Source organism: Taeniopygia guttata, chromosome 4 (assembly GCF_048771995.1).
Source record: "Taeniopygia guttata chromosome 4, bTaeGut7.mat, whole genome shotgun sequence".
Lineage (NCBI taxonomy): Eukaryota > Metazoa > Chordata > Aves > Passeriformes > Estrildidae > Taeniopygia > Taeniopygia guttata.
Genome location: NC_133028.1, coordinates 28713087 through 28738545, shown reverse-complemented (window position 1 = coordinate 28738545; position 25459 = coordinate 28713087). Strand labels below are relative to the sequence as shown.

Sequence of the window (25459 nt, the reverse complement as noted above, 5' to 3'; positions counted from 1 at the left end):
TTCAGATTTCACTTTGTCCTGTCTTGCAACAACATTTATCCTACTGTACTGTGGTTCTTGTTACAGAGTAGCTATCCCATGAATACCTCTTACATAATATATTAGCAACCTGTGCACTACTCAAACTGCTGCTTTTGATTTGAATACTATGTCAGATCTATTAGTTGTTGCAGCAGGCAGTCATGTGTCACTGGAATTCTTTACCTCATCATAAGCTGAAATATTTAGTCTCATTAACACAAGGTCTTAGGATCTCTTACTATTACTTCCTGCCTGAAACTTGCAGTTTTTCTTCTTTCAAGTCACTTGTCATCTTGATCAAGTAGCACAGTTCTAATTTCTTTTTTAGAATACAATTTCTAACCATGGAGACTTACTGCTCTGCTTCTTGTAACACGTCCATGCTGCTGCACTCTATGTAATCTTTCCCATACAGCCCCACTTTGTCACCTGCAGATCCAGCTGTGCCATCCTTAACTCATGAGACTGATAACTGTCCTAGTTATTTATTTTCCTACCAGAGCTTTGAATGGTTGTTATACCAGGGCTGTTGTTCAATACCATACAATTTAATTTTTCCATCCCTTTCTTAAGCCTCTAGCACTGACAAAAAACTCTTGCAAATTCTGTCCTGGCTTCCTTGTACTGGCACGTGCCAGTCAACTGGAATCATGGGCAAGCTGATCTGCCTTCCTGAGTAACAGCTGAAGCATCTTTGAAAAGGCTGCAACCCCCTTCACAGTCCACATCAGTCAGTGAACCAGGCATTTTGAGTTTCAGTATTTACTCAGCTTCTAATTTAAATATTGCTCTATAACCTTCTAGTGTTTTTGCTAGGGTAATGAGTAGGTCTTGCTCTTTTTTGTGTAAGATACAGGCTTTCTTTCCCCTTTCTTTTCTTTTTTTCCTTGTCCTAAAATATTTCCCAGTTCTTAACATACCAGTATTTCTGGAGGAGAAATAGGTAAAAACATAAGATGAAGTGAGTTTTGTAAAGTCTAGTCAATTTTATCCTCATGCTTAGAGGCATTTTTATATTATGAATGAAGAAATTCCTAATGCTACTGATAGTGAATAGGTACTTGGAAAAGTTCCAGTTGGAAAACTGCCAGTAGGGAGGAAAAGAAGTAGGACTGAGGTAGAGTATCTCGTGATTGTTGTTTCCTAAGCCACTGAGAATAAACTCTGTAGGTGTATACAAAGATTTATGAGTAACTCATAATATGAGATGTGAACTGCTAAAAAAATGGCATTTTTAAATGGCATTACTAATTCCTATATAAGCTTTTCAGAAAGCTCAATGGACACATAAAACTGGCAACTGCTGTAACCCCAGTTCTAATAGACTCACCTGTACTGTGTTACAAGCATCATTCAGGATAATACCTTCCTCCTGTTGCTACTTCAGAAAATAAGCATGTTTTGGGTTATGAAATACTGTTGCTCCCCACCCTCCCATTTTTTCACCACAGACTCAGCTTAAAAGGATCTGAGTTCTGACAGATGTAAGCCTTCTTGCATTCAAGATTCCATAATGAATTCCATAATGAATTTCATCCTTTGGCATAAGAGAGAGATGAACTTGTAATGCATGTATTCTACACACTGCTGAGTCAGGAAAAGAACTCCAGAATGAAAATGTGTAGAATAGAATTTTATGTTAATGGCTCAGCATGTCAGAGCTGATCAGAGACTCTATACAAATACTCTGTTACAAAGCTAAGTGAGGGTAGGGTGTAGTCATTAAATAATAGTTTCTACCAGGAAACTTAATAGTAGCCAAAGAACTGATGTTATTTTGTTCAGTTCAAAAACACATCTCAAAACAAACTTCAGGTGAATAATCTCAGAAATACCCTTTGGATCCATGTAGTGCAGTTAATAAGGAAGACTTAAACAGAAGCCGATTATACTGAAATTTATTTAAATTCTTGAGCACACTATATTCATAACATTTGAGCACCTTCCAATGAGATATTTACTCTATGCTTCTATAAATGATGCATTCATTGCATAAAACTGCATTAATTTCTATATCACCATACTATATAAATTATCACAAAAACAAATGAACCAACAAAAGATTCTTGAATACATGTAACATTGGTGGGCTGAAAATAGCAGTTATAGCTTATCTTCATGGTAAGCAGCTCTAAATGAATCTCTCTTGAATTCATTTAATTAAGAAGCTGAAAAGAAAGAAAACATGATTAAATGCTGAAAAATGCATATAAAACACAGCACCAAAATTATTTGAAAAGAATAATAAACAAGGACTTCAAAACATTAATTTGAAAAGTCATTTGACATTTGTGTAATAATCTCTTAAGTTTTTATATTCCATTTAGTAATTATTAAGCAAGCATGAAAGTTATTAAATAAAACATAAGCGACTGAAACTTAAATTTGCCTATTAAAAAAATTTAAAAGAAAAACACTCTTCAAACATCTGTTCTCTTTAATCAAGTTCTGCATCTGCTCTTACTACTTGAAGAGAGAAATCTCTCCCAAAGGATGTTTCAGGTTTATATAAAACCATCTTCTTTTACTGCTGAAGTGGCCCCAGAGTTGGGAGAGTATAGAGCAATTGGCAAGGTTCTGTAGGGCTGCTGACTCTTAAATTCTTAGTATTTTAATAAATTAAGAAGTTTAAAATGATTGCTATTTCTTTGCACCTGGAAGGAAACTTTTTATTTCTAAAATGTAGATATATGTCACACCTTTCTAAGTACTTTACCAAGTCCTATAGACTGGGAAGTGGGAACCCAGAGAGACAGAGACTTGTGCATAACTTTGGACTAACTGTACAAACACACAGGCAAGGAACTACTAAATGGAAGTACTGCCTCTAGCTTTGCCTGGTAGGTCTTCCAACTCCTAGATATGCAGCGTGCACTAGCATACATGTTGTAGTAATTTCACCGGTTATTCTATTCATGGTATTAATAATCATTACAAAACATAAATACAAGTGCCACACGCTTAAAAGACTATCAGTATTAAGATGTTCAGTGCTACAAAAATCTGAAAAGCTCATTAAGCAAGACATACAAAGCAAGGAAAAACAGCAACTCTCTGGGTGCTGGAGGGTGAAGGGATAAATGATAGGGAAAAGCTGGCGAGAACAACATGGAGAGATGAACTGCAGAGGGCTGAAGGGGGAAGTAAGAGAATGCTGAGCACATGTGACTAAAAACACAAGCCAATTTTAGAACAGATGTGTAAGACCATGTATAGGAAAGGATCTGAGAGGAGAAGAGAGAGGACTAATAGTAAAAAGTTTGGAGAGAAGAGTGGGAAGGGCTGAAGATTTCTTAAGCCTAGCATTGATAGGCTAAAGAGGTGTAAAAGACTCAATGTAACAGCAAAGACATACAAATACAGCAGTTGGGTCCACACATCTAGAATTCAGATCTCCCATTTTTAAAGGATTAGAAACCAGCACTGATGTCGACATTTCCCTTAGAGAAGAATATGGAGATTTGTGGCTTTTCATGAATTCAGCAATGTTATTAGATTGTTTAGACGAACAGAGGGAGACTGCTGTGTTGCATTTCCACAGGCAGCTTCTTTCTTGAACAATATACTGTTTAGCCACATTAATAGTAGTAGTATAGAAAATATTAAATGCAAAAGCTTTGTTTCGACATCTGTGTATTATTGTTTTTCTGTTTTTTAAAGTAATCCTGATTCTTGCTGTTTTAAAGAAAGTAGCCAATTTTGCTGGGCACTATAGATCAAATTGTGAATCCTGGTATTTATCAGAAGTTTACCAATTCATAAACTTAAGGTAAATAAATTTAATTGTGCATGGAATATCTAAAAAGCTGCTAGTTGTATGCTCATGTTTATGAATAAATTAAATTTCATATGTCTTTAAATACAATTTGTTATATGTATTAATATTTTTCCAGTATATTTCAAAGAAATAATGATTCTATTTACTTGCATTTAATTTCAGTTTCAATATTATACAGGATTTCTTTACTGAAACAAATTTAACTACAGCACGGGTAGATGCGTGTACAGTGAATGTGAGGATTTTTCAAGCTATGGAGCATCTTGCAATTTGTGTGTCCTGTTGCATTGACTGTCCTTCCCCAAGCAATAAATGAATACTTTATGTCTGAGTTAACATTTATGGGGTTTTGATGAAAATAAGATATCTCTTATCTATTACGCTTTGCACAGCTTAGTTCCTTTTTCTCTGCTAGCCAATAAAGAATATGAATTTTCCTTTCCATCAATACATACTTACATAGTTACATACATCAATACATAAAACATTTTTTATGTTTTAACTAAAAATAATTCACGTTACTCTTGTAAATAATACTGAAATATAATGGCTATGAAGGATAATTGGATAATGAAACATTCAACTGCCAGTCACATTCTAAAAAATTTAAAGGCTACTTAATGAAAAATTATGAAAATGTAGAATTTTCAGGTGTTTATTTCATTTAAATTGAGATTAAAACAACAAATGATAAAATGTAGGCTTGAAAGAACAATTTAAACTGTTACGAGTATTGAAACTGTGCTAGAAGTTTCATTCAGAAAGCAAAGCTGAAAAAACAATCTAGAGCAGTTAAGTTGCAGCCAAAGCTAAAAAAAAAAACAAAACAAGAAACTTTTTTTTGTATCAGTGAAGTGTGGATAAAACTTTTCTCTGTGACCTCCTGAAGCAATGTAACAAATATTTACATGCCTAAAATTCCTAATGATACAATACTGTACTTATGTACTGATATCTTCTTTTCTTAATACCGCTCTCATTCTTTTTCATATTCTGTATACTTTTTGGAGTGAAACTGCCTAAGGTTTCCAGAGAGCCAAGCTCTTTCCTGACTTGCAAAGTCAACTTAGAGCTCATGGTTTTGGCTTATAGTGAAGAATAGTTTCTGTGTCACTCCTATATGTATGAGTTGACAGATGAAATTCTGTGTTGATATAATGACATTTTATTGCTAAGTCACTGAGTATCTGGTATTTAACATGTCATTTATTCACTTTAAATACTAGGGTGAGAAGACTTGCTAAAAACATTGTCTAAGATATATGAAGATACTTGTCTTATCCAGAAAGAATTATAAAGAGAAAATGCTCAACTGTATAAAATAAAATTATTACATAATCTTTCAATAGTTAATGATATCAATTAAAGTGAAAGTTTTAGGAAAATGAAAAATTTAATCTCGTTCCCATAAAAAAGGTAGATTAATACAGCCATGAAGAAGTCCTGCCATGGCAAAAATGGCTGTAGCAGAGAGATTTGCTGCATATGAGCTCATCCATCATGATTGTGTTTGCTTAGTGAGTAACCTTCATGATGACCCCCACTATGCATTACCATTCCCATTTCAATGCCATACTGTGTATGAGTATTTTACCAGCATATTAATTAAACAATTTTTTGCCCAACCTTAGCCTTCAAGAAGAAAATACTGTGAAAGAAAGAATCAAATCATAATTGGAAATGTCTGAAGTGGATTGAAAAGAGTCTGTCAAAATTACTTTCACTTCCTATATACATGCTCTCTAAAGAGCACCATATAGACCCCATTAGAAAAAGAAATAATGGTCTTTCTCCAGTTTATGTTTATCCACCTCTGTTTTGATTTGTCTTCGCTACATGGAGGTCACTGCAGAAAAGAGGATGCACAGTAGGTTGTGTTACTGTTTACTTACCATTGCATGATGTTTTACAAAGGACTGACTCGGTTTTTCAATGCCAGAGAATGGAAACAATTTAGGACATTTGAATTTTTTTCTTTTTTAAGTAGGATAGTGAAGTTGATGCTTGAGGTCATGCATATAGCATTAAAGCAATTTCAGTTTTCTTTAACTGTTGCTTTAGGCAGGCCAACATAATGTCACTTTTTTCCTGACAGAACATTAGTATTCATTGTTGTTAGTATTGTTAAAGGCAAAGTTTTACTAGCCTGAGGACAATTCATCACATAAAGGCTGATAGTTTCAACGTGAAATCTACAACCAGTGAAAGGAAAAGGATAGACATATTTCACATCTTAAGATATATCTGCACTGGGATCAATTGATGAGGCGTGGAAGTGGAACATCTTGGAAGATCTTAAGGAATTCAGACAAAGATTAATGCATTTTAGCATATATGACTGAAATTAAAATGTAGGATACTAAATTAAAAAGGGAAAGAGAAAATAAAAGGGTTTATATACTTGGTCTGCCTTAGTGTTTTGCATGTTCATTAGAATCTGTAAGAACTATCAACAAAAAACAAAGAGGCTTCTCCAAAAAATGCTACAGGATTGTGAAGAAGATGACACATTAAGACCACTGGAGTGTCAAAGAATCAACAGTATGTTTATTTAAAATACCAGAAAATTGGGTCAGAGCTACCCAAGAGAACAACAGAAACATGAAAGATTTAACACTGCAAAGGACCCACTAAGCAAATTACACATTTGTGAAACTAGTCAATGAAATTTGATAATAGCAGAGCAAAAGGATCAACTCTAGTGATGGTTTCCAACAATTCTGAATTGGGTGAGGATTTAAGATTAAATTATTAATTTATTACCGTGAAAACTTGGAACCACCTAGGATAGACCAACTAAGCCCAAAAGACCTTGCTTAATCGTGCAGAAGATGAAACATTATTAAAAAACTCCAACAAATTTGGAGTAACACTTAGCTAGCTATTAAATATTTCCTATGTATTTAGGAATGCACACTGTTCATCTCTTTATGAATTTACTTGATTTGTAAGTTGTGGTACTAAGTCTACTTAGCTCCTTAAGAAAGAATCTGGTTTATGGATCTAATAATTTCTTCACAGTAACAACATGATGTGGCACGACTTTATTTTATCCAGATTGTGATGAATTATCTTTTTTCATTGTCCTGGATTTATTTCTTTTTCAACCAGCTTTAGCATAGTAACAGGTATGCTTACTTTTGATATGCATCACCTATCAAACTACATTTTAAAAAATTAAACTCTTAATAGAATTCTGCCCCCCAGACCCAAATCTTGCTGTCCTTTATGCTTAGCTTGGATAATAAAAGAGAAGAATGAAATCTACATAGAATCTACATAGAATCTAGCAGAATGTTCTGCTAGACACTCCCATTAAAAATATCTGATATTTCAATAAATTCTAGATTAATTGTGGGGAGAATAAAATTTAAAAATCCACTCCACATAGTATTTACAGCAAACACATTAGCAAGAAAAGAGGGAAAAAGCCTTACATTATTTAAATTAAGATTTCCAAAGCTTATAATGCCTTATACTACCAGATATACTCAGTGATTAAGTTTGCACTAACACCAATGGTATCATGTTGGCAGGCAAACACACAGAGCATACTAAAGCTCACAATGCTGTTCAGCACCATACATTCTAGGTATCAGACCAAAAACCCCCGTTGCAAACATTCACAAAAGCAATGCAAGGTTTGGCACAGATATATAAGCATTATAATTAATAGATGATGATATGAAGATTCCTAAGATGAACTAAAAATGAAACTAGTACAACTGTCAGGTTCTCTTTAGTAACTGATAAATTGCAGGGCAAGGAACACGCCGCCACCACTGCCTTCTCAATTTAATAAACTTATTATGAAGAGATGGAAGGGAGCTTACACCGTGGGTTGCCATTCTTTGGCAATGCTCCTCAAGTGAGCTTTCAGCTGCAGATAAACCTCATAAATCCTGCTTCTTTAATATTTAAGACTTAAGCAGTTAATGGAAGGTAAGAAAACCTCACACTTAATAAAACTGGATCCTGCCTTTCACCTCAAGTCAGTCAAGCTGGAAGTAAACTCCAGAGAGGATGCTGAGAAGCAGGACATTCAATCCCAAATGGCTATTAATTTCATATTGATGAAACTTTGCAGTATGATGCTACTGGGCCCTTTCCAGACCTCTTTGCTCAGCAGAAATTACTAAAAAGCAGCAAGAGTTTCCTTGTCTTCAGTATCGTGTTATTAAAAAATAAAACCTATCTAAGTAACCTAAATGTCAATTAAACAGCATAAAGAGATCAAGCTCTGTAAAAATGAAAATAGTTCTGAAGTCTTAGAGCAAAAACTAGTAGAAAAAATTTAAGACAACAGCTGAAATGTTACATCTAAGTTGGATTTGCAAGGCTGAATCCTTTTTAGTGGCATATAACAATGAATACAAAACTGGATGTTTTGTATTAGTACTAGCTGTATTGATCATGTGGCCTAATCAGAGAAAGCTACTTTTTCACCTGTCAGAAAAATTGCAATTGTTTAACTGACATGTGTATATATAATTTAGAAAAACTATAATCCTTTCTCTCCTCCATGGTGTGGCTGACAAAAGAAAAGGGTACATTTAGCGAAGTCAAATCTTAGCACTGTATGGTGCTTATTTGTTTTGTGCCCTGTCTTTTGTACATCTTAGTTATACAAAAATAAATACCTAATAAAGCCTTACAAACTAAAGCATGTTTTCCTTTTGCATTTTTCAGAGGGCACTCTGTATGTCATGCATCTGTGCTCAAACCCTTTTAACTGGTCTGCTTCAACAGCTGCATTCCAGCCCTTTTTGGTTTGCTTAAATTAATCACCATTCTTCCTGTTTCTACCACCTTCCATTGACTTCAGTGGTAAAGATTAAAGATTGTTTAGCTGAAAGCAATTCTTAAACTTCTACAAAGCTATTACAGTCCATAGGATGAGAATTTAAAGACAGATTACCTGTATGGGTAGCCATGGTATTTGGAGCGAAATATCGACAGCAGGAAGCTGAAGAAAAAGACCACAAGACCAAGGCCTACCAGACATATTACTGGAAAGAAAACAACTTTGTTTATTTGCACATAAAAGATTTAAAACTGCAATCTCCACAAAGAATATTATTTACATCAATCATTTACAGAGAATTTTGGCACAGTTAAATACAAAATGTTACTGCCTTGACTACTGAAGCCCACTATCTTCTGACAGGATTTCAAACAGATATGGAAATAACATTTATGGTTATTAGGAAAAAATAACCTGTCAGGGCAAATGTATTTTCAAGAAAAAAAGCAGAAATTTAAAAGTCAAATGTATGTGGATGCAAACATCTTACTGCTGATAATGGATTTAATAATCCATTAAATTATATATATCAAATAATGCCATTTCAGGTATTTGCTTGTTCTTTTTGGAAAAAAAAAAAACATTTAGAAAAGCAATTTAGCCAAGTTCCTTTGACTAATGGAATCATGTTGTTTCTAGCCAACCATCTATATCTGAAGTAGCAGTAAAGGCAGCTTAGTAACTACTTTATCTAGTTACTAATGGTTAAAAATTTCACTGTTCTAAGTTCCAAGGCTGGCAGCTAAATCACTTTTTACTCTTAGCTCACTAGCAATATAAATCTTCAGGTTTTGAAGGTAAAAACAATGATGCAGATCTTCTGATACTATCCAGGTGAAAGTGCTTTGCATCTTTTCAGGCAAAAAATTAACTAACAAAATAAATGCTTAAATTATCAAACAAAATTTGGATCATCTGTTGTCATCCTGTGGAATAATAGCATAAAACCTTGATTGTGATAGCCCACTCTATTGCAAGTAAATGCATTTTTTAAAAAGGGGGACGTGTTACAAACTGATATGCAGCTCATCTACATTAGATAACATTTTGATTCTAGTGAGCTACTTTGATTTTAAAAACTCTTCTTCTTATACTATTCCTACTTTAGCCAACTCTTTGCTATTTAATTGCAATATTCATGCTTCAAAAGTGTTCTGCCTTTGACTGAAGGATGAGAAAACATGAAGCCAAGGAAATTGACAATGATGCATTTTTTCATTAAAACTGACCATGTGGAAAGTGACACATGTCAACTGGAATATAAAATTTCTACAGTTATTTTGAGAAAGCTAGCCAGGTACAAACCTAATAAACATACTTCATTATAAAGAAATCACCACTCACAAATATGATTTCCAAGCATGAATGAATAAATTGGAAGCATGAACAGTGCAAGGCAGATACACAGACAGCATTCACATAATGGCCACAAAGAACAAAGAGCCTGAATTTTTACTGCAGTCCACTGATATTTCACTGTGTCTGTGTTCACAGGCCCAGATCTATGATAATATTCCAATTAAAGTTAGTTCACTGTATCCTTTTGATACCTTGTGAAGGCTGACCTAGAACAGAAGCTAGACAGAGCCAAAGAATAAAGTTGGTATTTATTAGAAGGCCTCACTGGATACAACTTGGGCAGCACAAGAGCCCAGCCAGGGCTACACCCAAGATGAACTCAATATGGTCACAAAATGGACTACCATTCACAGGGTCTCTCACTTTTATAAATCCTGGTCCATTTGCATATTTGAGTTAATTGTCCAATTATAGCTTTAGGTTATTAAGTCCCATCCTTATTGTTTTTCTCTCTTCATCTCACCATTGTTTATGCTCTTGGACCTAAAATTTGGATCGGTTGTTCTTGGTCCCAAGCTAGAAAAGGAATTGTTTTGTCTACCTACTCTGTGAAGAGATCTTACCATCCCTTAATATGAAATTCAGAACTATACACTAAAGCAGCACAAAATCTGAAAAATATAAAAGCTAAAACCTAAGGCATCACTTTGATACCACTGTTAAAGCTAGTTATTGTAGAAGAAATTCAGAATTAATGACAGATCTACAGCTTGCTGAAGGAGATCCTCAAATCACTATAGATTAGAGATTTCTTTAGCCTTGCAACCACCTATTATGAAGAGTTCTAGAATGCTTTTAAAGAAAATAATTGACCAGCTCAATCTGCAATACTGTGTGTTACAGGGAAGCTAAAGAACTGACCTCAAAAGAAAGAGGAGGCAGTGTAGGAAATCTGGTACCTTTCAAAGATCTTCAGTGGCTTATATGAGAAAAATAAGTTAGGGGATATAAAAGGTGCAAAGGCAGATGGGCATCTTTGTTTCAACCTATGTCATACTCAGTAAAACCTTGTTTGACATAACAATGAGGAAGTTTGATTCTGGATGAAACACTTTCATATTGTGTGTTTATGTGATTCATTGACAAAAAAATCTCACAAATATTCTGAGTAACAACAAAATTCAGAAAAACATTAAAAATTGCACTTCAAGCTAAATACCTTTAGACATTACAGATTACATATGTTCTGTATTACAGAACTACTGCTGAGTTTCCACCTTCCTCTGGAGACATGATACTGGCAAGAGTACCAAATAAAAGAATTTTCACACTCTTTTGGATGGAATCATCTTAAAACAATGTTTTTAAACTCTTGTTCTTTGATATCACTGACTTCTGATATAATTCAAGAGCCAAAAAGCATTTATACAATGTAGGAGATGCTGTGTCAAGCTCTACCTTGGCTGAGAATGCCTAAAGTATTTTTTTACTGTTTCTACTTCATGTGAATGCAGTTTTATTGACAGAATTTTTATGCTCTCCTCTTTTCCAAACAACTAAAGGTAAACATTGGTTTAAGTTAGAGACCATCTGAAAACTTAATCAGATATTCACTTGTAATTTGGCAGTGTCTTCTAATTGTCTAAGCATTACCTTAGCTATAAAGTACAACTTACTTCTCCTTTTTCCAACATCCCCTTTGGAGGTAGCAGCTTCATTCAAGAGTACCATTCCCATGGTGATAGCAGCATCTGAATCACCATTGTCAAGGAAAGCAGCAGATGTGTGGATACCTCAGAAAGTCACAAAGGCACATCTATGAACTACAGCTTTCAGGTTCATAAAATGAAATAAGGTACTTATTGCTTAACAACTGCATATCACAATCTGTACTGTGCCGACACAGTCACCTGTGGCAAAAAGGCATAGAATCTTTCTTTGTGCATTCTGGATTTAAAAACAATGAAAGAAGGTTCAAGAAGCTTTAAATGACAAGTCATCAAGTAGGACACAAATTTTGAACAGTTATGGAAATAGCCATTCCCCAATATTTTAAAATATTCTGTATATTGGTAGCAAAAGATTTTTAAAAAACAAAACCTGTAAGATCCAGAAATCATTCACTGCAATTGCACACAATTCACCCGTTATTTGACACAAACTGAAGCAGTTGGACTGGTTTATCTTCCTCTGCATTTAGATAAGATATTAACTCCCTCTTTAGAGTCATATTGCTTAACAGTTTAGCAGAGAAACATCTCAGAGGCAAAGTCCTCAGTCACTTTCAGTGTTTTGTTGTCTCATTATAAGTGTTACAAATGTGAACAAGTACAGAACGATAAAACAATTTCACTAATCTAGAAAGCTTTTAAGCCATTCTCCTAATTGTTTATTTCAAACCATATCAACAAAAAAGAACAGTTACTACTGTGCATAACATCTGTTCTGAAGCAGAGGCGAGCCTGAATGCTACTCTAAAGGGGTGAATCATGAGAACAGTAAGTTACAATAATAACAAACACAAACTTCAACTCCTTTTTATAAATGGTCAAATAACGTAGTTTTCAACATTACTTAACCCAGGGCATGATGACTACAGACTTCAAGAATAAGATGTTATTATTTATGCACACCATTCAAGAAGATACTTCAAATGTGCTAGATTCATCAGTGGTATCTGCATATTGTAACATTACACTTGCACTAATTTTAATATATTAGTATTTTGCATCTAAGGAATGTTCAAAATTAGACCAGAATATTCAAAGACATTTGAAATTTTCAGTGTAAAATTTTAATTAAGCTGAACTTGAGCAAAAGGATTTAGAACTGTCAATGCTAACACAACCACACTTCCTAAGAGATGAGCAGCCTGATTCAGGTTTAACTTCCAAATTTTATACACACAAACTGAGAAAAGTCAAATGAAGAATAATAAGATTTTAAAAAGTAAACATCAATGGTGAAAGATGGCAGAGGCAAACAGGCAACATGAAGGAAATATAATTTTTAACATCACCTCTCTGATGCAGACATCTACCTAAAGTCCTAAATTAAGCTACAATTAAAATCATGCTAGTAGCTCAAATAAAATTCCTCACACATGTACAAGCTGTAAGACATAGAGCCAGTCTATGAATAATTGGTTATGTTCAAGTCTTCCAAAAGCTTATGACTGCACTTGAAAAAAATACTAAAAAAAAAAAAAAAAGTCAAAATATTGTAAAAAAAAAAAAAACTTATCTTGGAATCCATGATACAAAAATTACTTTCTAAAAGTTTTATTTGTTAAGATTCAGATTCACGAGCATATGAGACTGGGAATCTCCTGTTCTATTGCTCTGCTCCCAGCAGGGAAAATGAACTGGGGAGAATGTAAAGAGAATCGTTCAATTCTTCATTTTTCAATGTTACAAAAACATAAAAATTAATTAATTGAGGCAGTTGTCACAAAAAGGGCTGAGAAAAAAATTTTCCATATGTATTTCTACCCTATTATAAAAAGCCCCTAAGGCAGCATTACCTAATAACTTTATTTTACCAATTCCTCACTTAGATTTATAGTACTGCTTTTCTCATGATTTTAACAGTCATGGGAAAAAACCCCACAGTCCCAAGATATAAAGGTAACTCATCAGGTCCTCTTGGGAAAGTGCTACTTTTTGCAAAGGTTGTGAAATGCCTTGTAAATGTTTTTTGTTTTGCTTTGTTTTGTTTTTTTTTTTTTTGCTTGATTATCTCATGCAGTATCGGTACATAATGTGTTTCTTAGCTATTTCTCTTACCTGGCGGCTTTTGAGAAACAAACCAACCAACCACACACTAAAAAGCCATTTGGGAGACATCCCTTCTGTAACATAGTTCTTATTTTCTTAGCAGACCATGAGTTTAATTCACTTTTCTTACCATCAGGAACAACCACCTCACAAAAGTAAGTTGTTTTCTCTGCAACTGAGAATTATAGGTCTGTAACCACATGAATTGTTCTGGGGGTTTTTTCCCCCCCACCTCTCTTTTGGAACTTCACATCATTACCCCTGAAGCTTCCCTCACACTGCCACTATTTTCGCTTCAGCAGTTGTTTCCAACTTTAATCAACATCGCAGAGCTTTCAGCCTCATTGGCTGCCTTTTACCTTCAATGGTATCGGCTTCATATCTGCACTGTAACACTGTGCATGGTACTTGCCTCCGGTCTCTGTTGCTAAAATAAAAATTCAACCTGAGTTGTCATTTTGATACAATAATTAGCTTTTTACCACAGAACATATAGCTTGTTTCACTATTTTTCACTCATTTCTAACATCCTATGTTATGCCTTTACAATGTCTTGATATTATACAACATAAAGCAACAGTCCCAGCTCTGAAAATAATCTTTTACAGTATCGTAATTCTCTAATAGTGCAGAATGTAAAATTTTAGCAAGTGGGTTACTTGAACAGATTTTCATCTGCAAAAAATGATGCATCAAAAGATGTACTTATTTTCCAATTCCTCTTTAGCTGCCTCACTATGCATTATGAAACTATTTTGAAAAGATGAGAGGAATGTGGCACTCATATAAGCCATGGAAAGAAAATGTTTTCTGATAAATTTCTTCCTCTATTGAATTTTTTTGTGTAAATCCTGTTATATACCTTCTCAAATTATTAAACTTTTAAATATGAAACTTCTGCTTTTCCTTTTCCCACCTGATACATGTTTTCATAAAAAATGAAAACGTATTATTTACATAGGGCTTTTCAAAAGGTTTTGAATTTTGATATAGGAATAACAACAGTTTTAAAGCAGAATAAAAAATATAGTAATAATTACAATTTATAAGCTTATACAGAAAATGATCAGTAGTAACAGAATAAAACATTCAGCCCCGAAAAAATCAAGATGTATGACCAAAAATAGGGAAAAAACCAGACCCCAAATCCAAAACAACACAGAACAAAAAATATTGGATCAATAAAATCTAAAATTATAGATATCCTATAAAATGAAACTAATTGCATGTACATTTGGGATACTTATTATTAGCATACTTTAATAGAAAATTTAATCACAGAATGCCCAAAAGGAAGAAATCCTGACCATTCCAAAGTTTATTAATGTAATACATAATTCATATCTTTATGTCACAAATTTATTCCTAATTAGTAGTAAGTGAGGAATGAAAGAAGGAGAGAAAATAGCTTGACTAACATTTGGTTACTTTTGTGAAAAAAGTTTAGTGGTCTCATTCATATTCAGTTGTTTTTCTGCCAAGGGTGCAAAATCTGGCATTAGCATTACAAACATAAAGAAACAACCACCTTTAAAATGCAGATCACGCAGTTGCTTAATAATGCATGAGCAAGAAAAACTAGAGAAGAAAATATTCACCCACTTGAGTCTGTGCTCAGTTTACTGCTACCTAAAATGGGGATAGATTATGATGCAATCTTTAAAAATTGCTAGTTCAATTTGTCAGACATGGAACAAATAAAAGCACATACTTTTTGTCAAGGAGTAATATGATCAACAAAAAGCTCAATGGAGGTTTCATCTTCTCTCTTTTCTTTATTTTTCTTTTTTCCTTTTTATTTTTTTTTCTTTTTTGATTTTATTTTTTGTTTGGTTTGTTTTTTTTTTGCCAGAGGGTGATGATTCGAACATGAGAAATTGAGAAATGCTTTGCTGGTCTCTTACAAGAGGGCATATTACGCTGATAGAGATATTTATTTTAACCTTTTCCTACTGAGACTTAAACTTCTATGTTTAAGATGCCAACTCCTGTATATTTAATCTCACTGCAAAAGGATGATTTCTAAATCAGAAGTTGAAAGAGTGAAGAACAGTCTGAAAATTATTTATCTGAATATGGATTTATGGATGAACACACAATCAAGCTGTATTTAAGTATTTTTAAATGGCCAGGAATCCAGCTGTAATAATTCTAACAACAACCCTGAACACACTTTCTGTTTAAAACCTTCTGGCTTCAGCTTAACTGAATGGTTTTTCAGTAATTTTAGGAAGTATCACACAAGTCTTGGCACTCAAGTAATTCTACTCAACTCCTTGAAATATGCATGTCACAACAGTGAAGTAGCTTAACGTTTGCATTTCTACCATTGAAATGCCAACTACACTATACTGTTTTCCTTTTTGATGCTTTTTTATAATTTTAACAGAGTCAGAGAATAGAGTTCACACTAATATAGAATTTCCTATAGTGAAAAAGTTTATTATTAATTTCATTAGTTTCAATTTCAATTTATGAATCTGTCTCTCTAATCCAGAGACAATCGGATGGAATCATTGCTCTTGTGGTGCTTTTACACAGCTCAGAATGGAAAGGCCATATAAAAGCATCAGAAGAAGAAAAAGACTCTGGAATCTGTTTTAATTCAGCTGCAAAATGGAGCATAGACATTCCTGATTAAGTGTGTGTTAAATCACTAATCAAACATTCAGAGTTTTTCAGCCTGATTTACATCCTAATTATTCACATTTAGGATCAGCTAAAACTAACACTGGGGAAATTAATTTTACATTTATTATTTATGACCTTTTTGGTTGTATAGATTACATCTAATGAAATTTCAGGTTTAGTCCTGTCCATCTTCCAAATTTCTATAGTGTGGTTTGCCCGATAGTAACATTTTTTTAGCTTTGCTTATATTTTGTAATCTGTTTCTCTAAATTTGTAAATATGTATTTTAAATAAATATTCAAATCACAAAAGTATAAACACCTCTAGAACAGGTAGATGTATAACAGTACTTTACTTTCTTTAATGTCAAGCATACCAGAGAAACAAATAAATGAGGGGATTTCTTAACAGTTTAATTTAATTTTTAAATGCAGACACATTTCCTAAAACAAACTTCATTTGAGCTATTTTTAAGTATTTATGAGGCTAGATAAATTTCTCTCAGTATTCTAATGATATTACAACATCTCCCTTATTTTCAAACACTTTATTTCAAACGCTAGACCTAGTATGTCTCATCTGGTAGCACACATTTGATACTTGCATATAGACACAATCGCTCTTGCTTTCTCTAAAACCCTATAAATATTTTTTTGAGAATACCACATATTCTTTTCCACACCATAAGTCATCATCAATGGGAATCTAGGCTGTCATTCTACTCTCCATCATTGCTAGGATCTAGGCAATATAATTTATTTCTCTGAATGCACTTGAGGACTACTCCATTTAGTAAAAAGTATATGTGGATCCAAAACGTAAAAATTGAACTTTGTACTAGATTTCTACATCTTTTAGCCATTCAAGCAGACATGTTCCTTAACCATTAAAATTTTCATTGAAATAATTAACCGAAGCCTAGAAAAACCCTTAAAAATGTCTTCAGCCTGTAGTCAGTGAATGCCTCTTGTTGTGTGGACTAGTAGTCAGCTATTTGCGAAAGGCAAATAAAAATGGGCCAATTGCCAGAGCAGCTGACAGCAAAATTAGCTTTGCACGGGTCTGCTTTTCTATTGGAAAATTTAAATCAGAAACTGAAAATGGTTGAAAATCACTGAAATTCCGAGTTGGTAAATTCATTCAGAGGACACACATCATATGTGAAGGTTGTTCACCAATTCCAGAGTACTGCAATTAGCTGATGAAAGATTATGAGTGATGTTCCATGTTGTGTTAACAAATGTTCAACTGTAAATTTAAGGTCTCTGCATATCTCTCTTGCATTTAAGGGACCTTAATGACTTTTCTAAAGGGTGATATTAGGTCTCCTTATGCTTCATTACATTTAGAAGGAATCAGACAGCTTCCCTCCCTCCCTCCCTCCCTCCCTTTCAGATTCTTATGCTCAGTGACTCTGACATATATAAAGTCATCTGTTCACATTCTTCCACATTCTGTGGAAAACTTTCCTCACACCACAGTGGCATGTAATATACTTACTTTAAATTCCCTCTGTAGGGCAGGAAATCTCGTTGATAACAGGTGTCATTTTAATGCTACCAAAAAGCATTCTCCTCTTCCCTTTCAATCAATATCTCCTATCTACCTATGCAGGTGTCCCATTAAACTTTGCCATGGAAATTCAAATTAGGAAACTGAAAAGACATTTCCATTTTTACTTAGGTTAATGTGCTCAATCGGCATCAATGCTAAGTTTAACAGTAATAATGAGAAAACATACCAGGTTAATGATAACTGCTAATTCCTATAATAATGGTTTAGGTTTATTTCCTGTATAGGAGATAAAATAAATATATAAATAAATAGTATGCTTAGTAACTGAAACTCCTTTGATAATGAAAATATTTACTTGTAAATTTACTCCTTAAAGTAAGGATCCACTGTTACTACAAAAAGGAAAAAACTATGACATATTACATTCAAAGCAGTTTTGTTTCTCCAGGGAATTACATAAAAACTTGATGAAAATTAATTAGAAATACTGAGTAGTGTCTACAAAAAGGAGGAATAAAAAGAATTTAAGAAATCTTTTAAATTCAACACAGCTTATCCAACATTATTATTCCTTATCTTTCTTCCTGTATCTTGACACCCAGAGCAATATTTACAGCCAAACACTGCACACTTCAATGCGTTTTTGGATATAACAGCCATATACACTATCTGTATTCAACTGTAGTTAATTACAACAGTAATACTGATTGGGCAGTTTACTGCATGTAATTTCTCTTAGGCAATGACACTCTTCATTCCAAAGTTATCTCTCTTTCACCTTTATGTCTTCTTAATAACTCTAGCAACACTACTTCAATACCCATGTCTTTAGTTGCTCTTTCTTGTCACTCCAAGAATATCAAATTACTCAGCATTTTAAAAAAATTTATTAGTACCCGATAATTTCTGCTGACTCCTTTTATCTATGACCCAATTTCTGTCAGAAGAGGGTTGCAAGAATAGACATCACTGCCTGGAGCATCTTCTGCATGGAAAAAGATAATTTTTCAACTTGGAAAGAAGAAAAGAGAAGTATATTTGGCGAACTCCATAAAGCTCCAAACAGAAGGGAAAAAAAGAGAGAGAATAGACTACTTACCATGACTTATATTCTAAAGTCACACAGTACATTTACTGTGCAAATTATAGGCTAAAAAAATCCTAAAGGAATAAATTCCGCATACTATATATATTATACACTGAAAATTCATTGCTATAGAATACTATCCTACAATTAATTTTAAAAAAAGATTAAAAGGAATTAAGAATTTATTAACTGATGGCTAGAATCTATAATATTCTTTATAGTCAATCTGGCTCAAAAATCCCTGAATCATTTATTCTGTTCGGTAATTTTGTTTTGCACAATTTTTCTCTATGTTCTTAAAAGTAATTGCTGCACTAATATATGTGGATGCAAACTGATGATAACTTGAGAAAATTTAAACAAGAGAACTTGCTAAACTTCATTGCTAAATGAAAATGTGCTCTTTTTGCATGGTAGAATTGGATACCTAGCACACAATTAGACTGCCTTACCAGGATTATGACTGTGAACTAAGTTATTGCCCTGTGTAAACTATGTAGCCCTAGGGTCCTTACAGACAGTCGAACCCTTCACAAGCAAAACCTTGAATTACAGACTGCATAATGTCTAGCACGTTCACATCTCCATATATGTTACTGCTTTTATATAATTTATCATAATAAAATTCACTTAAAAAATGTATTCCATGCTCTTATTTAAATGTTTTCTTTTTGTCATCTGCTATATTTATTCCACAGCAGTTATACTTCTATTTATATAATGACTTTTTGATAAATTTTCTACTTCATCAGAAAGTCTCTATACTGAAATAATTCTATAACCCCTTCCAAGGTATTAAGTGTGTAATTTGAACCCAGTTGCTTGAAGCACTGATTATAACGATATATTACATAAAACTTCCTTCTCAATTGCATGTGATAACAAGGTTTTGTTGTTTCTGGGGAGGATGTAAAAGTTGGCCAATTTCAAAGAAAGCTGAAAGCAGACTGAAAAGACTGGCATATTTTTACAGATATAGCCTCGAATTTATACCTAACTCTTATTCCCTAATACTTTTTTCTGGAAATAATGATAAAAATATTTTCTTTTTAAAATTTTTTTTAACCTGTTGATTTATGGTGAACAATGTTGTATAATGTGGCATAAATAAAAGCAAACTAAAAAAACCACAACCTTTTGTTTTATTCCTAGGCAATAAAAATCTGAAACACAATAGATCACATACTTCTATTCTATAGAGTGTTCTCTTCATTTTTTAATGAAAGCTTCACTAAAGCTCTTCCACCAATTCTATAAGGCTGGCAAAAAAAATCCAAAGGGAAGCCAAATTTTATGTCAGACAAGACTGTAATTCATACCAGAATGCACCATGAACTCTAGGTTGGAAGGTTCACACTGCATGAAAAACAGCTTCACATGAAAGTGATGATTACGTGATCTCCATCCTTAAGTTTTGAAAAAATTGCACCAGACAAGAGCATGAAAGTCAAGTGCCAGTGTTAGGGATAATCCTTCATTAACAGGATGACTGAAGTATATAGTCTTCCGAGATCCCTTTCAACCAATGCTTTTATGATTTCCATAATTATTTCCTGAAGTTAACTCTCCAATACAAGAGAAAGGGGAGCCAAAGAAAAAAACTGAGTAAGAGTCATCTTGTCAGCATAACACAAACTGCTCAAAGTAATAGCCTGGAAGTCACAGAAGTGTATAATATACAAGCACCATGACACCTTGCAGGTCTTTTCCAACCTTAATGATTCTCGGATATCCAACCATGTCTTTTCACTGATCTCTGCTACATGTTTATGAAGACATGCAGTTGCTGAAGTTCATGAAGAACTGCACCCCACTAGAAAGGATCACATTGAAGAAGTTCATGGAGAACTTTCTCCCATAGAAGGAAGCAAGGGAAGAGTGTGATGAGTCCTCATCCTGAGGAAGAAAGAGAGGCTAAGACAATTGTGATAACTGGACACTACTTCCATCACTACTGTGGGAGACCAGGTAGATAAATCAGGAGTAAAGTTAAGCCTAAGAGGAAGGGAGGGGTGGGGTGAAAGTAGTTTTAAGATGTTTTTATTTCTCATTACCTTTCTCCGATTTGATTGGTAGTAACTTCAATTAATTTCCCTCAGTCTCTCCCTGTCCTCATCTTGACCCATGAGTGTTTTGCTACATTTTCTCTCCCCTGACCAGCTGAAGAGTGACTGAGTGGCTCTGGCAGGCCCTTGTCCAGCCAGGGTCAGCCCACCCCTAGTGCCAGTGAAATTCACCCCTATTACCAGTCCTTGATGAGCACACTGTACGTGTACATCTACCTGGTACGTAAACTTTGTATAGATTTTACTGAATATAATTTTGCTTATAAAATGACTTAAACTGAGTACCTGACATGTTCACAAGTCCTTCTTACCCAAGTCCTAATTATGTAGGTACAGCATGGAAAACCAGATCTGTATACCGAAATCAAGTAGCAGAGGGGGTAGAATCACTATCTAAAACAAAATACAGAAATTCAAAGGAAATTCATATTTTTTCATCTGAGGTATAAAAAATTCTCTTTATAGAGAAATACGACATTGCATTTCAACATCTAGCAAGAAGTGACAAGCTTATTACTACAAAGTAAAAAGAAGCAACCAAATGAAAGGTGCACATTACTGGAATAGTAATATCCTGTTTTAAAATTCAATGCATCTTTCAAAGGATAAAATGAATCAGGCATATTTTTTTCCTATATCCCATATTTTCTATCAACATTTTCTGAATAAAAAAATAATGAAGAAGCAATTGAGCAGCTCAAAATTACTAGCAATATTGAAAGAATAAAGGAATATTAATTTTCATGAGTAACTGTTAAACTCTGTCAAGATTTTGTGTGAAGGATTTCATTGTAAAATTTGTGTGTGACCAAAAAATCATCTCAACATATTGAGCCATGAAATGAAACCTTAGAGAATTCTTTCTGCAAGTGGCAATGAACAACATCACTGAAAGGATTCTTTCAGACAGCTGCATTAATTTAGCTAGCCAACTTCCTGTTTTAAAGACAGTATCTGCCAACAAAAGTATATAACTTTAATGCCTGAGTCAGAGAAAACATGTCATCAACAAAATTTTTATTTTTAATATTTTCTGGTTTGGGGGTCTACTTGTCTCATTCTCAAGCAGTCAATGGGATTATTTTAGATAACAGGTTTGTTTAAATTGTGGCAGTTCATGAAAAGCAGAAAACTGTGAAATCATAAATTGCAACTCTACAAAGGAAAGCATAAAGATGATACCAGTAAGATGTATACCTATCTAATAAACAAGAAATTTTTCATATGAAATGCAATAGCTGTCTCTGTGTACTTTGTTAAAAATGCAGCATTTAAAGCAATTATCACTGAACTTCGATGTGGCAGTTTTCAGGTGGAAATTCGATGAAAACTCTGTAGCCCCTCTGGGTAACCTGCTTGCACGTCTGCGCACCCTTACAAGTAGGAAGCATCTTATCTTCAGACTGATTTTCCTGGTTTTCAGTTTTAGTCCACTGCTTCTTGCCCTGTCAAAGGGCACTACTGAGAAAGTCTGTCTCCTTCCTCTTCATGTCCTCTCCCTCATAGTCTTCTCCAAGTTAAACAGTTCCAGCTCCCTCCGCCTTTTCTCACAGGACAATCCCCTAATCATCTTTGTGGCTCTTTGCTGTACTCCCTCAATTAAGTCTGCAACATTCCTGTATGAGAGATCCAGAACCGGAAACAGCATTCCAGTCCAATTGCAAATATATTTGCTCTACAAAATATGATCAGAATTTTGAAATTAAATTAATAATATCTATTTATTAGGCATATAAGGTTTCACAGGTAGCAAAATGGATGTCAGGGAAATGAATGTAATGAAGGTGTTGTCTTTGGATAGGAAATGCCAAAAATGAAGGTACACAGGGAAGTTAGAGGAAGGGCAGGTTCTAAGGCAACATAACTTCAGGGAGAATAAAAGAGTAGCCATGATCATAAAACTTGGATCCATCTATTACTGCAGATTGGAAATACTATTTTCTTTTGCTTGTTCCCCTTAGAGAAAGGTATTTGTAATGGAGCTACTGAACTTTAAAAATGGTTAAATGGTATTTAGACTTCTCATTCAATGAAGAAAGATGGTAAGAATCAGGGGTTAAAAATCCCAGAGAGAATAGAAGTCTTTCTTACAGTTTATTAAAACTTTCACAAAAAATACCCAACCCCAGCCCCACCCCCGCCCTGAAAACCCCAACTTAACTTTCTCTGACTCATTAAGACTGAAAGAGCAAAAGTAGGTCTCAAAGTCTTTCTGTGAGGAGGTGATGTCAGAGCAAAACTGATTGAGTTATTTGGTTCAAGAAGTAGTAGTAAACTGTTTGTATTAGGTGGGGGACAAAGATCCAAGGAGTATTGGAGGACAAATCATCTTCGTGCACGTTTGGTAAATTACTGTATGCCTTTTTTGTAAGTAAAAAAATACATTTTTTCATTGAATTTTTAATTATAAGAAAGATTTGTGTTTTGCCACTGAAAAGGTAACCCTGGAAAGAATAGTTACCAGGCACAAGACTAACAAAGGAGGTAACAAGGTGCACACAGGTGAAAAGCAATGCCAGTGTTACTTGGCAGTAAATAGAAACAACAATGAATATTTGTTTCAACATATAATAAGTAAGCCAAAATACAATACCTGCTTTAATGTTCAATGATATTCACTGCCAGAGAAATTTTATTTAACAGCACACTGTACCTCATATTGGTTTTTAATATTTATCACCAGTTTGAAGGATACTCAGCAGAAGAATTATATGTGACTCTGCCACAAACTGAGCCTGGCTGCTTCCATGTATGTAACTCTGTAAAATAAAAATAAAAAATATTACTCTTTAAGAAATTCACTGAAAATGGCATGACCAGATATGTGAGAATAAAACCTGTTTTGCAGAAAAATGCAGGCAACAACAGCTAGAAATTAATAGCACAGTTTATGTATGTAGGTTTAGTAAAAAGGAATGTTAAAAATTTAGACGAAACACATATATAGAGTAAATGTAACAGGAAAGCATTTTGCTGGGCTCTTTTTCACAGTGCTGCTACTGTGGAATAAAGAACATGCATTTATTTGCTCAGGTGATACAATTTTTCAGAAGGGAGGTGATAAAATCAAGGGCATGCCACAGCATGGTTTTTACAAAAGTGAAAACTGAAGCCTTTCTCAAACAAATCATTATACTTTAGTCTTTCTCAGATTGAGTGAAGTTTTTTCATACAAAGTCAATTTTGTCTTTCTCCAGTAGGTTACAATTGTGTCCATTGAAGTTCCTAATACATAAACCATTTTATTTATATGGAAATATTGTAAAATAAATGCTGATACTAAAACTAAGTCTAACACAGTCTACTGCTCTCTACCCAAAATAACTATTGTTAATGGGCTCCTTTTGTACATTTATTTTAAGAATCTGCAGTATATTAGTGAAAAGTTGTTAGTGTTTATTGTTAACTATCTATGACAGCAATAAAGGAAGCAAAAATCTGAAGGGCTGACAACATGCACAAAATGAGGGAGATTCTCTGTCTTCCTCTCCTGTATTAATTACAAACACTGGGTACAGTTTGTCATAGCAAGCTATGTGAAATTAAATATAACCATGTTCTGAAAGTGTTATTTATATATATTATTCTTAGGCATAGATAAAATTTTCACCCTAAGTAAATGGAAAGAAAAATGCTCACTAGTAAGGTAAAGAAACAGAAAACTTTTTGCCCTCAGTCTGAATGCAGGGGTTTATTGTTTATTTAACTTACATGTGTTAATTCAGTTTATTCTGAATAATTCTGACTTAGTAGCATCCTTGTCATGATTCAGAACTCAGATTTGAAATAATTGGATGCTTCAGCATACAAAGGAATGCTTTCACCCACACGAGTTAAAATCTGATAGATGCTGTGTCAGATCATGTAATTTATATTTACTCGGTAGGTTGTTATCTATTGTTTTCAAAATTCAATCACATTATGCTCATTCAAATAACCAATTCAAACCTAAACCAGGCAAGATCTTCATTTACCTGAAGTTTCTATTTCTCTCTTTCTTTAACAAGATAAAAATCACTGATCTCATAAGAATATCTCACTGAAGTTTGACATGACAATGAGCCAAACTGTATTTCTTGATTTTTTTTTGCATGACTTCTTATAAATTTATAAGTGTATAAGGCTACATATACACCCACACACACCGAGCTATATATACACGATCACATAACAGAAAGGAAAGAAATGAATATTTCACATTAATAAAAATTAATGCCAAAGTTAAAATGCTTGATAGACTGTGTATTCTGATTCAGTTGTGACTATTGTCCTGTGAATAGTGACCTTCTGTCATTATTTTGACATTACATTTTTGAGTTTTTCTCCTAACAGGAATGAAGAATCACTTCCAAAAATTTTATGCTACTGCTTCTGATGACCAAAGCCTGTTCCACACTGGGGAGGAATCACATTTTAAGTGCTGGTCTTCATTGACCCTCATAGTAACTTTATTAAAAAATATCCCTCCAGCTTGTGTGAATT

The 25459-nt window shown here is 33.9% G+C and overlaps 1 protein-coding gene across 2 annotated transcripts in view; it reads right to left on the bottom strand.

Moving 5' to 3' along the window:
* Window positions 1-1903: 1903 nt before the first annotated feature.
* TUSC3 (tumor suppressor candidate 3) overlaps window positions 1904-25459 on the bottom strand; it is a 110845-nt gene continuing 87289 nt past the window's right edge. Inside the window, 4 exon segments of one of the 2 annotated variants that reach the window (NM_001245134.1) lie at window positions 1904-2189; window positions 8718-8808; window positions 11579-11653; window positions 23673-23736. In NM_001245134.1, coding sequence (NP_001232063.1) covers window positions 2174-2189; window positions 8718-8808; window positions 11579-11653; window positions 23673-23736 — 246 coding nt within the window. In that variant the 3' untranslated portion in view covers window positions 1904-2173. 2 annotated transcript variants of the gene reach the window in all.